The sequence below is a fragment of the Pygocentrus nattereri genome, chromosome 8, assembly GCF_015220715.1.
Source record: "Pygocentrus nattereri isolate fPygNat1 chromosome 8, fPygNat1.pri, whole genome shotgun sequence".
Lineage (NCBI taxonomy): Eukaryota > Metazoa > Chordata > Actinopteri > Characiformes > Serrasalmidae > Pygocentrus > Pygocentrus nattereri.
Window position 1 is genome coordinate 17,389,116 of NC_051218.1, and position 17,368 is coordinate 17,406,483.

The 17,368-nt window shown below is 39.1% G+C and overlaps 1 protein-coding gene across 2 annotated transcripts in view; it reads right to left on the reverse strand.

The window, feature by feature from the left end:
* The window catches only part of pigg (phosphatidylinositol glycan anchor biosynthesis class G), a 157,650-nt gene extending 140,361 nt beyond the window's left edge, over positions 1 to 17,289 (reverse strand). For both annotated transcript variants that reach the window (XM_017704079.2, XM_037540584.1), the window contains exons 1-4: positions 16,760 to 17,289; positions 14,890 to 15,095; positions 1,971 to 2,180; positions 157 to 345 (exon numbers count right to left, since the gene is read on the reverse strand). In XM_017704079.2, the coding sequence (XP_017559568.1) occupies positions 157 to 345; positions 1,971 to 2,180; positions 14,890 to 15,095; positions 16,760 to 16,913 (759 nt within the window). In that variant the 5' untranslated portion in view covers positions 16,914 to 17,289. The remainder of the gene's footprint in view (positions 1 to 156; positions 346 to 1,970; positions 2,181 to 14,889; positions 15,096 to 16,759) is intronic.
* Positions 17,290 to 17,368: the final 79 nt, after the last annotated feature.

Genomic DNA, 17,368 nt, shown 5'->3' on the forward strand with positions numbered 1-17,368 from the left:
TTAGAATAGCTAAAAACAGGCCCAGAAAACAGACTGCACGGCAGAGAAAGGAAAATAAAGACTGATTTTGAAATAAAGTGACACAAAAGGACAAAAAGGGACCGGGAGGAGAGAGAGAGAACGAGAAGGAGAGTGGCAGAGGAGACTTGAACGTACCCGTGAGATGAGGGAAGCATGTATCTTCTTGATGACATCATCCATCTCAAGGAGTTTGGGTCCGATGAGAGAACTGTGGGGGCCGCTGATGTGACCGATGTGGTCCAGCCCCAGATAGTGCAGGATCAACACATCCCAGTCATCTCTCTTCAGAGTGCTGTCCAAATGACGCGTCACGTTATTATCCACCTGAAATTCAGTGAATAACACCACATATTGTGGGTCAAAAGTTTGGGGACACCGGCTCATCAAACTTTTCTTAGGAAACCAAGGGTCTTAATGAGGAGCTTGACAATATATGCTGTAGGAACAGCCTCTGCTGTTATGGGAAGGCTTTGCATTACATGTTGGAATATTGCTGCGAGGATTTGATTGTGCATTGATGAGGTCGGATATTGATGGATGATTCATTCTGGATTATTCCAATTCATCTCAGATGGTGCTCCAACACTCCAGAGAACACAGTTCAAGTGCTCCACAGCCCAATTCTGAAAATCTATACACCTCTAGCAGACAATTGGCACTGGGCATGGTGATCTTAGGCAGGTACATGCAGGTACATACAACTGTGTACATGCAACTGAATGCCTGTGTCAGCAATGGGTGCACTTTAAAGAAGCTAAATTCATTAATAAACTGGGGTGTCTGAATACTTTTGGGCATATTGTGTAGGCAGCCTTTTTGATGCCAATGAGACCCACAGAAGAACCTCACCCAATATGTGGGGCCATGGACATGTGCATTATAACAATGGTAACATACATAGGTACATAGGAGTCATTTGTCAAATTAAGAGGTTTTGGTATTTTACACAACAATAACATACAATATAAATTTAAATATTATAAATTAAACATCAAAGGGTTTTGGCAGATGTTGTATACAATTTTGAGTATTTTGGGATCTACAAGAATTCATTGATAAAATCGTTTATGCAAATTCTCAGCTTACAATATTTTTTGTCAGATTTTCCACCTTGAGATTTGATCTTCTTTTCAAAAAACAGGCATTCTGGATATTAAAAAAAAACAGACCTTTTGAAATGGTATAGAGCAGGGGTGCCCGATCCTGATCCTGGAGATCTACTGTCCAGAGTTTGGCTCCAACTCTAATTTAACATACCTGATTCAGGTAATTAAGGGCTTCAGAGGAATCTGAATACAAGGTGTTTTGGATCTGAACTCACAAGGATGGTACATTTCCAAGATTCCATTTATCATTCCGAATACATACATTTTTTCTTTTTTTCTAGCATTCTATTAGTTATACCTTTGAAGTTGCACAAGACTAACATATTAGAAAAATGTTATACATTTATCTACAAACAAATTGATTTTGTTATTTACAAAATGCTGATTCCAATCTTCTGAAGTATAAACAGTATATATTTTTTAAAGCACAACATTTAACAAAAAATTAATATAGAATTTTGGAATCATTCCCATCACAGAGTAGTAGCGTCATCAGCTAACAAGTGCTCAGCATATGTGGAGCTTCTTAAAGCCTGCTGAAAAAACATCCCAGGTGTCTCCACATGAAGATGCAAAATGGCATCAAGCCAAGGAGAGGTTCTTATAAAGACTTATTTGGTCACTGAATACTTTTAAAGTTATTTAATAGTACTGGTGTCTTTACTATTTAAAAATGTGGAAAATAGTAAAAATACCAAAAACTCTATAAGTATGTTTGTCCAAACACTTGACTGGTACTATACATTTTAACAAACATGCAAAACTAAAAAATGTTTATATAATCTCCACTGCCAGGAGCAAAGTTTCAGAAGTGGGTCTTATTTCAACGCTGGACCCCCTAACCTCAGTGTAGTCGGAGACGAAGAAGGACGTGGTGCCGTCGTACTCCATGAAGTGCTTAGGGAAAAGCCGAACCCAGGTATCGTCTCCATAAAAGATGATTCTCTTTCCAGAGTTTTTGGCCTGCCAGATGACGTTGTCCTCCAGGACAGCTGGAGAGTTGAGGTTCATCACCACATCGATGAAGCCAGGTATGCTGCCCGTGGTCAGGGCCTGCCAGGAAGACCAGAGAACCAATGTTAGCTCCAAGAAAAAAATAGGTAACCAGACAGCAGCACATAAAAATGTTACAATAAGAGAGTTTGTAGAAACAGCTCTTCAAAAAAATCTACTTTACACAAATTCCCATTAACTCAAATGTAGCTGATCAACCAGGATGTTTTTGTTTAGACAAAAATACATCACTTATGTAAAAGCAGTAGTAGCAGCCACCATTTTATACTACATTTATACTTTTGTCCACTTAGGCAGACCACCACAGATAACATTGTCATATAATGTCAGAAACCACTTGAGCTAATCTTTTTTTTACAGTCTGTTTGTGTATTAAAAACATTTAAAAACTACCACCAAAAGCCCTGGGGTACAATGTTTTTTATTCATTACTGCACATACTGCACTTCACTGACTCAAATTAAACAGGATGAATTATGCTCTCCTTTTTAATGAAACACAACAATGAAATGTAGGTTGGTGTGCTTCAAGTGCTGACAATATCCACGACATACTCAGAGAAGCACTTAGTTTATCAAAATAATGAAAAAATATTGTCACACTGCCCACCTCTAACTAAAGACCCAATATACGAAGCCTTTCACAGCAATTTCAGGCACAAATTCACTGTTAGTCAGTGGGGATTAGTGCAGTTTGCATGTTAAGTTGTAGTAAATTGAACATTAAATTCAGGCGCACACTGTGGTCACCCCACAGCACGTTTTGCAATGTTTCTGCACCCACATTGAAATCTGACTGTAAAATAAGTGCATGTACATTTCAGCATTTTTGTTATTCATCAATTTCATCTTTGGTCCATCTTAATGATCAAACTCACATCTGCTAGGAATATGTGTCAATTTGACTGTAATACTTTTAACAACCAGAAGAAAATGCTTGTTTGAGGGTTAACTCACATAAAGTATTATCGATATGGGTTTATAATACTCATATTAAAAATAAAAATAGAAAGTAAGAATAGTAAGAAAGTAAGATAATTTGTGCACACAGTATGGAAAAGGATGCATTATCTCCAAGAAAAAAATGGTAAACAGACACTTCACATTCTCTTATTTTACACACACTGGTTTAAACAAATGCAGCAATTATTATTTCATCATCAACAATGTTTCATTTAAAGACGTGATGTCGTTGTCATGATGAATTAGAAATTATATTAAACAATAAAATGCATTATGTTTTCCTGAAAATATTATGGATATCATCAACATGTATTAAACACTGACAAGCTGCATGTGTCATGGTAAAGAGAGCAACATTAGTTTTGGATAGTATTTTTTTTAAATGCAGCACTCTGTACTCTGCTCTAACTGATCGGACTACATTATGTGGCATATTTTACATTGTAAAAAAAACCTTGAAGCATTGTATTTTTTCCCATATTGCCTGCCTCTACTACAAACACTACCCAACAAATACAAAACACAAAAAAGCAATAATACAGTGTTTAGATATGTTATTTTAGGAAGATAATAACACCACACAATCACACCATTCTACAGTCTAAAGATTTAAAAAGTGTTTTGTTTCTTTCTCATTTTATTCTGACAATGGTATTTTATCGTCATTGGAAATTTTAACATGTTAGCACTCACCACTCAACCTCAAACTTCACCCACGAGCACAGCCATTGGCTCACATGAAGCTGAAGGTTGATGTTTTATTGCCTCCCTACCAAAACATCGATGTGAATTAAGGTGTGCGTCATTTAAATGAAATGGAAATGAGGTACTGGTTGGTTGTTGCTTGACTGCACTCAACTTATTTTAAAGCTGCATGAACATTTCATGAATCAGACACAGAGCAGTATGTACGTGATTAAAGTCAGTCAAATCTTCACTCATTTTCTATGCAAAGTTAGATTTAATCTTGAACTCTGCTAAAGTAACATTCTTCACAAACCAGAGCCCCTGGACCACTGGTTGGAATTTGCACTGGGAATAGACAGAGCAATGTGGGCTACTTAGAGTACCTTAATAACAGGCCAGCCACTGGTTTATACTGAATAATTGTCTTCAATAACTGTCACAACTAAATAGTGTATCCCAGAGTTAAAACCAAAAATAAAGACACTTTATAACACTTAGTTATAGATTTTAGGATTAGCTCCTCCAGCCCCAGGGGCATGTATGCGGGCCCATATTTCAGCTCCTTACTCCCATAACTACATAACTTGGGTATTAGTTTCATAGCAACTGCTGAATAAAAAGCCATAAGACCAATAACTGGCTAATAAGCCTGTATTGTAAGGAATAAATGAAGGTACCAGACACACATAAGCCAGTGCTGTAAGCAACAGTGTTCTCCGAGTTGTTCAGGTGGCTTATCATTCCTTAAGCACTGTCAAATCATTTTCACTGGCACAGATACATCCCACTCCCTTGGATTTTCTGGCACAATTCATTTAACACAACTTTGTCTTGCTCCACTTTCAGCTCTTGGAAGGCTTTTTTTTTTAAACGATGGAGATTTCAGAGTAACTAACATTGTGTCCAAAAGGGTCTCCCATGCTCAATCTACAGGTACAGCACCAACAAAATCAAGAAAACAACAAAGATGACAAGTGGAGGAGGATGCAGTTCTTATATTCATGAGAACAGAATAAAAGAAGCTACACAAAGGATTACATCTGAAATACCATGAAGTCTATTTGCATACCGCATGTTCCTGTTCGCCTATCTCCCAGTTAATGAATATGCGATGGTATACTCAATGAGTCACTCAAGAAACAGTATGCTGAAGCCTGGCACGTCTTACTGAGTGATTAAACACTGCAGCAAGAAACAATGAAGGGAACTTATGACTCCAACTCAATTTGTGCATCTCACACACACTCCCACCCACTAACCCACACACACAAACTGAACCCACAACTGTGATACACAGCATAATCAACCTGTTAATTCTGACTTTCATCATAAAAGCAGCAGCACTGCAGTGATTTTCTTAAGATCTTTGACTTGAGACAATTAACATCTTACAGAGAGGAGTGCAAGCCTTAACTAGTCAAGCAAGAATCAGGGTCGCCACCAATCTATCGCTTTCTCTCTTCATTTGTTTTGTTATTTCTCTCTCTTTTTTTTTCAACCTCAGCACAACTACTCATTTCACTCAACATATTCATCATCCAGGACATATTTCTGAGGAGATTCGATATTAGACATTCAATCTCCTGATGAGTCCAGACCACAACATCACTGAATGTGACTGAGATGATGCAGAAAATGCAACCAACTTCTAAGACTGAGCTTTGCAGATGCTGAAAAATATCTTAATATTGAATTGAGTTGTTGAGATGTCTGTGTCACTTTCTTTAAAGTATGTATTTTCTGCTTTTTTTTCTTGATGCTGCAAAAGGTAGAACTTGTACAATATGCTTAACATTTACCTTTTCTGTGGTTACAGGTTTTCTGACACAAAAGATCCACAAGTACCACATTTAAAAAAAAAAAAAAATACCGTCAGAATCCATAAACATAACCATTTTTATTCAACGTTTCACATACTGCACTGCACTACATCCAATTAAACAGGCCTAATTATGCTCTCTGTTTAGCAAAACAAGCAGTTCATCAGTGTATTTAACTACTGGCTCTCTCTCACCCAGTGTCTCGCTTCCACCTACAGTGTGTATTATGTCAGGTAAACGTATGATCATTAGTCACACTGTTTTAACAGATCTCCTAAAGCAGGGTCTCCTTTCCCTGGTGCCTCAGAGTCTCACTCAGCTGAGTGCTTTGCTCGCTCAGCACTTAAGAGAGAGGTTCTTATTCTTGCGGTAGCCCGGGAGCTTTCGCAACTGCTGTGTAATGGCATTGTTCTTGTCACATTTGCAGTGAAACACAAGCAATTAGGGCATTCCAGCCTGCCTCTCGATGCTGTGTTAGAAAGCCTGGTGTGGGGGAGGAGCCCGGATTTGCATGCTCATTTACCACCGCTCAGGACACTGCATGCAGCCAAGTAGGACACCTTTAGCTTAGCTGGAGAGAAAAATGCACTCGCTAGGACCACTCAAAAATAAATACTGAAAAAGCAAGAATATTTTGTTTAGTACACATTTTTTCTTGCACTTCTTCCAGTCCAAAATGGAAACTCCGATGTAGCAGGCCAGATGAGCGTAATGATTTTAAATGAGGCCTGTCGGTGCTACAGTACGATAAGAAATGAAGAATAATGCTGGCACAACTGCAAGAAAATGATTTACAATGGTCTCCCAAACGCTCAATATACAGGTACAGCAACAACAAAGAAGACAAGGGAAGGCAGTTACCATCCTTATAGTCACTGCTGATGTCAATGTTTTAAACTCCACATTGTGTAAATATGTGAATTTGGTGCCTTGGGATCGCTGATGTAAATAACATGTGTTTAAACTATATTTAGACTGTAAGACATTGGGGTGCTCCATCTTTTTCTTCCTATCCCTCCCTCCTTCACTTTCTGCCTTTCTTTCTCACTTGCACTCTCTCTTGGGATTTCTCTATTTTTCTTGTGCCCGTTACAAGGACTTCAAAGGATGAATCAATGCAAAAAGTGCTGAAATTCGCATTCTCTCAGATTAGGGTTCATCGGGGCAATGCTGTAGAATCAATGCTTTGTCTTCTACAACTTCTTCTTTCGGAAAATCTTGCGTCAACATGCACAAACTTTGATCAAAAGTTTGGTAAGAGAGAAAAATGCTATTTACAGGTCAACGGGGTTGCCAAGGGGCCAGTTTTGTTCTATAAAACCACATAAAGAATCATTAGAAAATAAATAAATAAAGACACAGACAATATCACAGCCAAAGAAATCTGCCATGCTTTTTTCCCAGGTAATTAGGAACATCTATCTAAAACAATTTAGTGATGATACATGCTTTTGACAAGGTACATTATCATGCTGATCCATCTGAATGTGAATGACCTATTACTATGAAAGGACAACCCTGATCAACTGTGATGTTCAGACATGTTGTGGAGTTCAGACATTCTTCACTGTGTATCAGGGGCTCTAAAAAGGAATCTGGATTTGTCCCACCAAGCAGCTATTGTTCCACTCTTCCAGTCCACTGGAGACATGCTTTCTTGTTCTTTGTGAACACCATCTGCACCTGGCATGCTTTTCAGCTGTTGTAGCCCTTTCAAGAGAAAGTCCCATAAGTGATGCATCCTGAGATGACATTTTGCACACCAGTGTCGAAGTCAGACCTGCCTGATTGAGGCCCATCTGTTTGCTTGAGCAATCCTCCTTCAAGCCAATAAAGTCACCTGTTTTGCCCATTATAGCAACTACTTCAACACTAATGGATGCCAGAAAAACTAGATGAAATGAATGGTTTGCATTGCATGTTTCTTTCTCATGCTTTTAGACAGTTTTTCCTACCACTGCCCACCTCAGTTTGCTCACTTGGGCATTCAAGGACCATATTACAGAAATATTCTAGCTCTGACATGATGTCTTAATTTTTGATGCTATGATGCCATGAAAACTTCACTTGTAAATATTGGACATTATGTCTTAAGCTTCCATTTCTATCATTATACGTTTTATTGAAAAGAGAATATCAAAGATTGTATACAACTGTGACAGCATATCAGGTTCACTATAACTAGTATAATACCATTATAATTATTCTTATTGCAAAACAGTGGTTTCATTTGTGAGACTGAGGTTTTTTCTAACTACCAGACTCAACCAAATAAAACAGCAGTGATGATGCTGAATTTGAGGAGACAGAGCTGAAACGCAGGCCAGCTAAAGCCTTGGTAAATGGAAACTGAAACTGGTGAGTGACGATGCCCCATTAAACAGCAGAAGACATACTGATAATATTCTTCACTGTTTTGAGCTTGCAAGACATCACTCTTTTCCATCCATTCATCCATTTTCTAAGCCGCTTCTCCCTGAGGGTAACGGGGGGGGTGCTGGAGCCTATGGGCGGAAGGCAGGATACACCCTGGACAGGCCGCCAGTCCATTGCAGGACATCACTCTTTTCCTTTGAAATATTTTTTTTTCTATTGGTAGCTGTCTAACTGACTTACATTTTATTTTATGTTATTTTGATTACATGTCTTACTTGGATATCTTGCATATCTTGATCGATCTTAACTAAAGACTAGACTAAAGGACTAAGACTCAGATGTCTGTAAAGCTGCTTTGTGACAATGACCTTTATTGATCAAAGTTGCATAACACTGCATACAACATTGAAACAAGCAGCAATTTGAGTGCGAATGATGAATCCGCCTCAGTGCATGAAATCAAGCACCAGCCTACCACCACCTCATTTACATATAATTTACATAACACACACTGCAATTCATGAAGATGTTTCAGCAAGGAGCTTGTAAAAGCCACTTCTGCACTACATGTGTTTTGTATTGTTTATTTTTGGCAGCTGTATAAAACAAATGCACAGTGTAATATGTCTTTAAATGGAACATGGAATATGTAAAATATATGTAAAATAAGTATGTCCACTTTCATACTGGCTTTCCATGTACACACATGGCTAATATATTTCTATTTTTATTCTTCTTATTAGTATTGGAGATTATATTGATAGTAGTTTTGGCTAGTTAAGCATTTTTTTCCCCAGATTTTTTCTGGTCGTGCAGATACAGCAAAGATGTAAATATGAAATTTGGGTATTTTTTGCATTTGGCTTCATTTTACAAAGACAATATGCAAGTCTGATGAACAAGCACCGATGTCTGTAGAAAAAAAGCACTATACAATTAAATCTGGAATTGGTTTAACTGGAATTAGAACTGAGTTCCGTGCTCTTATTCCTTCCCTCACAAACGAACATTGCACTAGAAAGTACTCGTTTATTGCAAATGATCCCACCAACAAGTCTACATTGTGTCTAGGCCTACAGCATCTTTCTGTGTTGCACTGATTTGAGCACTTTAGGGTGGCATATTAATGCAGACTATGCACACGGTAACTGTGCAGGCCTGAGGCATTCTGTTTCAGAAGAGTTTGAACTCCGCAGGGGGCCCAAAAGAGAGGGTCTGTGCGTATTCGATTCTTACGCTTCCTTGTTACAAATCCTTCCGCTAAGCTTATTCATGTTCCAAATCCAAATTATTCAGCCAATGTTAGTTTTCTAGGCCTTTTACAGAAAGTCAGAATTGCAGTTAAAAGAAGAGGGGAAAAAACACAGCTGATAACAACAGGTCTTTTTGCATGTCAGTTCTAATGATTGGAGACATGGAAGGGTGGTGCAGCAAACAGACGCTTCAAAAGCTTAAATCTCCCTTTGCTGCTGGCTCTCTTTTTTCCCCTCTCTCTTTGTCAGAATAGTTCTGAACTTGAAAAATTCTAAGCATTTGCAAAGTACAAGATGGAAGGATTAAGAAAATCTGTGCACAAAGAAGTCTTTTTCCACTTAGAAATAAACTTCACATACTGTGCTAAAAAAAATCTAAGACAGACAAATATTTATTTCAGAAGAAGTCTGGCCATTAGGGAACAACCAGAAACTGTGCATCATTGAAAATGAACCCACCGATCTATATTGTGCCAGGATGTGCTTGCGTCATATAAATCTATAGCTTTCATCCCTACTAGGCAAAAAACACATCAGCTCGAGTTATAGCAGAGATTTCCAGCCTCAAATCTCCCCCACCCAAATCTGTCTGCTTCTCAGCATGGATAACTTGGAGCTAGGACACTGTAAAAGGATCACTGGCTATTCTTGTAAACTTTTATGAGGTATTGATTAGCTCATAAAAGATAAAAGAGGCCTAATGTGTCTTGAACAAGGGCCTGTAGAGGGGAACCTTTGAGGCTCATTTTTGGAGCACCATCATATAGACCTTAACAGCGTCCTGAAGCAGGATCGTTGTGCGTCTCCATTAAGCTGAACGTAAGCCAACATCATAGTAAAAGAATAACATTAAGAGAGCACTCTCAGATCTTGGCAGTCTGCTCCCCAAATCAACATTCCATTCGTCTTCATGCACGGGAGCTACAAGGCTAATATAGCAAGTTACAGAAGCTTATGTTCAGCAATTAGCTTTTCATGGTTATGACAAGTTGTTAGATAACCTTAAACAGAGTGGTTTATGTGGTTTCATACACTGCACACTGGTATAAAAAAATGGACAAAAGTATATTTCATAGCTAAAAAAACATAGTAGCATACATTTTGAAGCTTGTATTTTCGTCTATAATTTGGTCTATATTTGTCTTCCATTAATCCATTTATTTGAGCCTCATACTGTACAAAGTTTGCACAATGTTAGTTGGAGTAGCATAAGCTTCCATTACTTGTTATCTACATTAGCCTCATAGCTCCTGTGTAAAACAAACTTCAGACACCAAATGCGTCTTAACTGATCGACTGCATCTGAAGTAAAGACAAATTGTGTACATCGATTACATTTTTGCCAGACTGGTGCTTTAAACACAATGGGCTCGATACGGCTTAAATCTTGGATTAAACTGTAGTGTCAATGGTGAATCTCCATTAGAAATTCTTTTTCGTCTAGAATTAGGATTAATCTGGGTCTGGGAAGCTGGCCCAGTGTGTCCGCTGACTGAATAAATGGCCTCTTTTCCACTGTACAGCCACAGCCATATTGAGCCGCTCAGGTTCCGTGTGGACTCATGAGACAAGCTACAGTTTCTTTTTCCATCTGCGATGCAGCTAAATCAGGGCGAGGAGATACTGAAGACGGTGGCTTGGCAACAGCCAGGCTAACACCTACACACAACACAGAACACACCAGTCACTCGATACAGCACTCTCAGATATGAGTCTTTGACCTCTAAATGTGTCTTTTGGGCATCAGGTAACTGGAACCAAGACTGCTGTGTGGCCCTGTTAGCCTGCTAACTAAGACAGTGTTAGCTTAGCTAGCAAGCTACAGCTTCAAAACACCACAGAAAAGATTTGATTTGGTCTTTCTGTCACTTAACTTTGCTCTCTAAGATATGGCTTTTTACACTCTGTGCTTCATTAGCAGAGGACCAATTTGTCGGAATCATACATGTATTGTAGTGTGTGACACTGTTCAGATCTGTGGATCTTTAGCACGCTTGCTAAGCTAGAACACTTTTAATTTTGGCCTTCTGTCACTCCAACACCAGTTGCTCAACATTGTTCCCTCAGATTTGAGTCATTTATAATCTTATATTGGGTCAGTAGCTTCAGCTAGCTAGAATCGATCCTGTCATGTGATGAGCAGAACTTTGCTAGCTAGGCTTTTTCTGACAGCTTCTCTCTCCTAGTTAGCAACTCTATTTCACATTTAGCAAGCGCTATTAGATGGACCGTTTGGCATTTATTGAACGAGGGCTTGAAAACCAAGCACTGCATTCATTTATTTAGAGACTCTCTCCATCCTCTTAAGGTGCTTTATAAACCTGAGGATGTTACTGAAAAGTGAGAAGACAAGGATAAGTTGTGAACATCCCTACTACAGGGCTACAGGAAGAGCATGTACAGAGCATGCAATACGGCTAAATTACTATGTTCAATCGATTACTGCCTATTTTCCACTTGATAGTTTCATCTCTAAAAAAATGACCTAAGACGAGTGGGAAGCCGTGCACAGCACAAGCATTAATAAACAGCCTATATTGGATGCCTTAAATGGTAGAATACTTGTTAGAAAGAAAGAGCATGAACTGGACACCTGCTAGTGTGAGAAAAGGGCTGCACATCTCACAAGTTTCAAGACTCTCTAAGGACCTCTTTAGAGAATCTTCTCTAAGGAGCTCTGTATGGTTTTTCCCCCCACCTCTCTTAGTTTTTTTTTAAGTGAAGAGGCACAGGTAGTGACCCAGAAAATAAGGTACAGCAGAAAAAAGGAGCCGCATGAAAGGCTCGCTCTCGACCAGACACACAGAGCTTTCAGATTTAGATTAAATTCCATCTCTGACAAAAGAAATAATCCAAACAGTATAAAACATCGACAAAGCCCATGTGTGCGACTGCAGTGAGGTAAAGGGACTACTCTGAGACAAGGAACGCGGCTGACCAAGTAGCTAGCTGATTTTTAATGAAGAGCTGCAAACAGTCCCACACAGCTCTAAAACATGTAAGGACGGTTTCTCAGACAGGGATTTAGCGTAGTCCTTCACAGGATTTTGAAAGACACTACTGTATAGTCAGAGACTAGGCTTTTCTCTGTCCAGGAAAGCTTTCATTTATTGGATTCATGTGTAAGATTTTCCTTTAATGTCACTATTAAGTTGTAATTCTATGTGTTCAATAGCAACACATAATTTTAACAGAAAACACCGCTTTAAGCTACTAACACTACTATAGATTTTAGTTTCTGACTAACTGTAAAACAGCATCACTGCCTAGAATCCAAAGGGGATTCACAGCACTCAGGTAAAGGGAATTTCTAGCCTGGTAACATTTAATATGTTATTTGTCATGTTGTGTAATATTCTGCAGTGAAATGTTGCATCTCTTAGTCTCATCCATCTGTGTTCTCTCACTACAGTACCCAGCATGCATGGCCATACAACCACTGGGAATCCCCCCATGGGAGATCTGCTGATGTACCACTCACGTAGAGACTAAAAAAACACAGACGCAGAAGTACGTCATGCCAGTAACATTAGCTAGCTGGTGTCTCTCTGCATTCGCCAACTAGCAGAAACAAAAACCACTTCAAACAGCCCTTACTTAATGATCGACTCCAAAGATACCTTCAAGATACATCGTCAGAAGTCTTTAAACTGGAAAATATCACTGCCATGATTATTTGGGGGGACAAATTAAGGAGGCATGGCATGTTTACAATAGATCTTCAATAATAAAAATGTTCATTTTGGCCACAGTGTCCCTTTAAACACAGATACCAGCAGAAAGTTTGCATTAAATAAAAACGGGCCAATGCTCTCCACTGAAACCTATGTTGCATTGTGTCCCTGTCCATGGCCAAAACTGTGCTGACTTGCTATTAACAAAACTGAAATCATAATAAGAACATGAGAGGTGGAAATGCAATCATAATAATACTAATAATAATAATAATAATAAAAGATCAAAGCCTAAGACCATACATTCCTGACATGTTAAATCATATAAATTTAACACGTATTCCCAACATTTCATTTGCTGCACCTGCAGAATATTAACACATGCTGGTTAATGATGCAAGCTTAATGGCTACATCTGATTAATGAAAGTTTTAACAATCTCTAAATGAAATTTAATTTGAACAGTTTAGGAAAGGAAACTTCTTTAACAACTGCATCCAGCTGCTCCACAATGGGCCACTTCGAGAACACAGCTCTATTATAGAGAAACAGAAACAGTTATGGTTTTGTGAACTGTTCTATATCAACGTGAAATTGTTGAAAGGGGGTTTCTGAACTTTTTGTGAACTCAGGATTCAATAAAAAAATGCTCAAAGATGTACAAAACAACTAGTGTTGAGCGCGAATCAATAGCCTAAATTCAGTTACGGTGATCCCTCTGAGCATTTCAGTTTAGGGTCAGTCAAATCCCTCCTTAGAAATGAACCGTCTGCCTCCTAAAATATTTATCTTGCTCTGAACATTTTTCGTTCCCCACAATGGTTAAGACCTGTCTATCGTCCTGAAGTGCAGGCAGCCCCTGGCAGGCACAGCAGTGCTTAATGACTGACTTGGTCTCCAGGAGACAGTGATTTGGGTTAGTTGGCCGTGTCATGCCAGTTAAAAGAAGAAAGTGCTGCAGTGAGTCGGGTGGGGGTTCTGTCTCATGGTGAAAGGGCTCTACTGTCATCTGCTGGTCAGTCAGAGAAAGGCTGAGAAATGTATGTATAGTTGAATAAACACCATGTCTTGTAAACAGCAGCAAAAAAAAGTGAAACATTTATAATTATTGTCTATGATCATCTATTATTAAACACAATCACAGTATTTTCCTAAAGGGTATTTTCAGTTTTGCCCATTTGAACCTGACCTGCTTGAAAATGCACAAGAAACTTACAAATCCTGGTACCCGTCCAAACCATACGTTACCAAGCACTGTGCAAGGCTAAAGGTATTTGTATACAGTAAACTGAGCTATGTAAAACTACATGTACTGTAGTATGCAAGAAATGTGACATCCCTAATTACATGTTGGTTGATTTTGTAAGCATAAATGCATATCCTGTACAGAGAACAAACGTAAATCTTTTATATTTATTTTGTGTGTTTAACATGTTGGAAAACTTAACACTTGAAATATAAATTGCAGCACAACTTTTGCACAGGCTGCGTTTTGTTTTTTCTCTCAATATATTAAATTTGGCAAAGAAACAATAATTATGCATTAAGATGTACAGAAGTGTGTTCTCTGTAGAGGATGTGTTAAATCAATAAAACATCCTACCAGAAACAATTTCTTTGACAGCACTAAATCTATCCACTTTTTTCAGAAATGTACAACAATGAATCATCTGCTTCTTAAACAGGAGGAGCATGCATGTCAGCAGGCACTGTCTATAGAAAGTTGTCAGAAAGAAAAGCAGAATTATACCTCTGCAGCTGTGGACAGGTGAGAAAATCTGTAACGTCACCGCCTTAAATCAATTCCAATCTAAAATTTTAAACGCTGAATCAAACACACGCTCAAACTCATCCATATAAAATGGCACTGCTCAAATCTAACCATCCATCAGAAGCCAATTTAAGCACCACAGGATGCACGAAGGATGCCCAAGGTGTAAAACTTCTAAAAATGGTTACTGGACAAACAGACTCACCTTAATTCTCGGCATAGTGACAGTGGGAGGTCTAGCTTTGGCTATGAAGCTGTGTGAGGATCCTCTCTCCACTATGTGTCTGGTGTAGGGCATAAATCTCTTCCCATTCGGCCCAAATATAAAGTCCTCTCTTAAAGCATCTATCAATATGATCACCACTCTTTTGAACAGAGGCGGAGGTACTTTGGTTGAGTTTGGACTGTTTCCTGCAAAACAAAAAGTAAAATGCTGTTAAACTTCAACAAAAGGACATCACTCAGTTCGCTTCCTAATATCGTACTCTACTCTGAAACACACACTATGCCCAAATCTGTGTGGTCATCGCTCCTAATTACTGAGTTCAGGTGTCTTAGCCATACTCAATGCTAACAGCATCATGAGCAAAAGAGCTTGGTGACTTTAAATGTGGCACTGCATAGGATGCCACCTTTCACAAGTCAGTTTGTTGAATCTGTGCCCTGCTCCATCTGCCCTGACCATCTGTAAGTGCTATAACTGTGAAATTAAGTGTCTAAGAGTTACAACAGCTCAGGCACTAAGCCGTAGACAATGCAAACTCACAGAGTGGGGGCATCTAGGGTTGAAGTGCATAGCACTTAAAAATTGCCTGTCCTATGTTCTCGTTCCCAAACTGCTTCTGGAACTGTGCACCAGGAGCTTTTTAAAATGTGTTTCCATGGCAAAACAGCTGCACACAAGCCGAGGATCATTAAGTGCAACGCCAGGCATCGGCTGGAATGGTGTAAAGCACATCGCCGCTGGACTCAGTGGAAATGTGTGCTCCAGAGTAATGAGTCACGATTCACTACATGGCAGCCTGATAGCTGAATCTGGGTTTGGTGGATGCCAAACACCATAAAACAGAATGTACAGTGTCAGCAGTAAAGTTTAGTGGAGGAGAGAGAGTTGACTGGAGTTGTTTTTCAAGGTTTTTCAAGGCTTAGCTCCAGAGTAGAGTAATGTATTTTGGCTAAACTGGCACAAATTCCCACAGACACGCACTAAAATCTTGTGGAAATGCTGATACAGTTGTAAAGAGAGACTAATGCCATATTAATGTTGACAGTTTTAGAATGGTATATAGGTGTGATGGTCAGGTGTCCACATACTTTTGTCCATATGTCAGAGTAAGGAGGGAAATGAGATTTCCAATTCATGTTGACTTGTATATCATGAGCCCATATCTTGGAAAACTGGAATTGTTTTGGAAATGTTTTAGGATGTTAGTATTGGGTTAGGTGTTCTCTAGCCTTTATTACACTTTGTTCCTTTTGCTATGGACTCTTATTGTAGGGCTTGGAACTGCCCCAGTGGTGTGTGCATATATGCATGTGTGAGCTGGCAGAGAGAGGGAATGAGAGACTTGAGCTGGACAGTGAACGTGCTGTTAGAGAAAAACTCTGCTTATGTACACTATGGCTGTGGCCAACGATCAGTTGGACAATAAAGCACCATGAATTGTGCAAAAAACTCTTTCAATAGCAGTCAGTGCTACTCTGTCTCTATCTAATAAAAAAAAGCTTGAATGGACTGATCACTACATTAACCCTCCAGTCCATACAGTCCACATGTGGAAATTAAGCTGTGATATCACATAACCAACTCATTTACACAGGCCTATTACATCTGCATGTACAGCCTATACAGCTTTTACAATATGGCTCAACGCAGGGAAGCCAATCAGAACAAGGATGTTATATACTTACACATATTAACACCTTAAGGTTTAAAAATAGGTTGGAAAAATGGATTATGATAGTTTTGGTCTGTCTTCAGATAAAAAACAATAAGATACAAAATAAACTAGTGGTACTGAAAAATAAAACCTTGACTGTGACACGGCCAGGCCAGCTGTTTCATAGCTGCTTACCTGCAAGTGGTTCTGCAGGCAGGTCGGACAGTTTACTCTTGGAGGATAGAGACGACTTGACTGGAACAGGAAAAAATCCTCTGAGAAAAAGGGCAATACCGAGTAACTCGATGAGGAGACAAAATGAGGCGAACACTGAAGAACTCAGTCTCATGATGGCAGTTAGTTAGTTAGCTAACCTAGTGAAGTGAGTAACCTAGTGTCGCTGTTTTAGTGAAATATAAGAGAGGGGGCACAGAGCTAGTAAAGTGTTTGAAGCAGAAAGACAGCGAAAACTGCTCCTTTACTCGTCTATCAACTCGTCATGGTCTCATAACGACTCTATCCACATTCACACCGCACAAACTGCACAAAGTAGGTCAAACACATCCAGTTACGGAATCAATCCAACACTGACGTTAAGAGGAGTCAAGGAGCAGCGTTTTACACAGAATATGTTTCCTCCATCAGAAATCCGATCACCTGACAGGTTTCACACTCTGACGGGAATAAACATGAATGAGCGACAAACGTCAAATGGGCTTGTGTTTTCAAATCTTATTTCCGTGTTGTGATTGAAGCTTCAGTACGGCAAGCAAGCCGTTCAAATCGCGTGTGTGTAAATAGTGA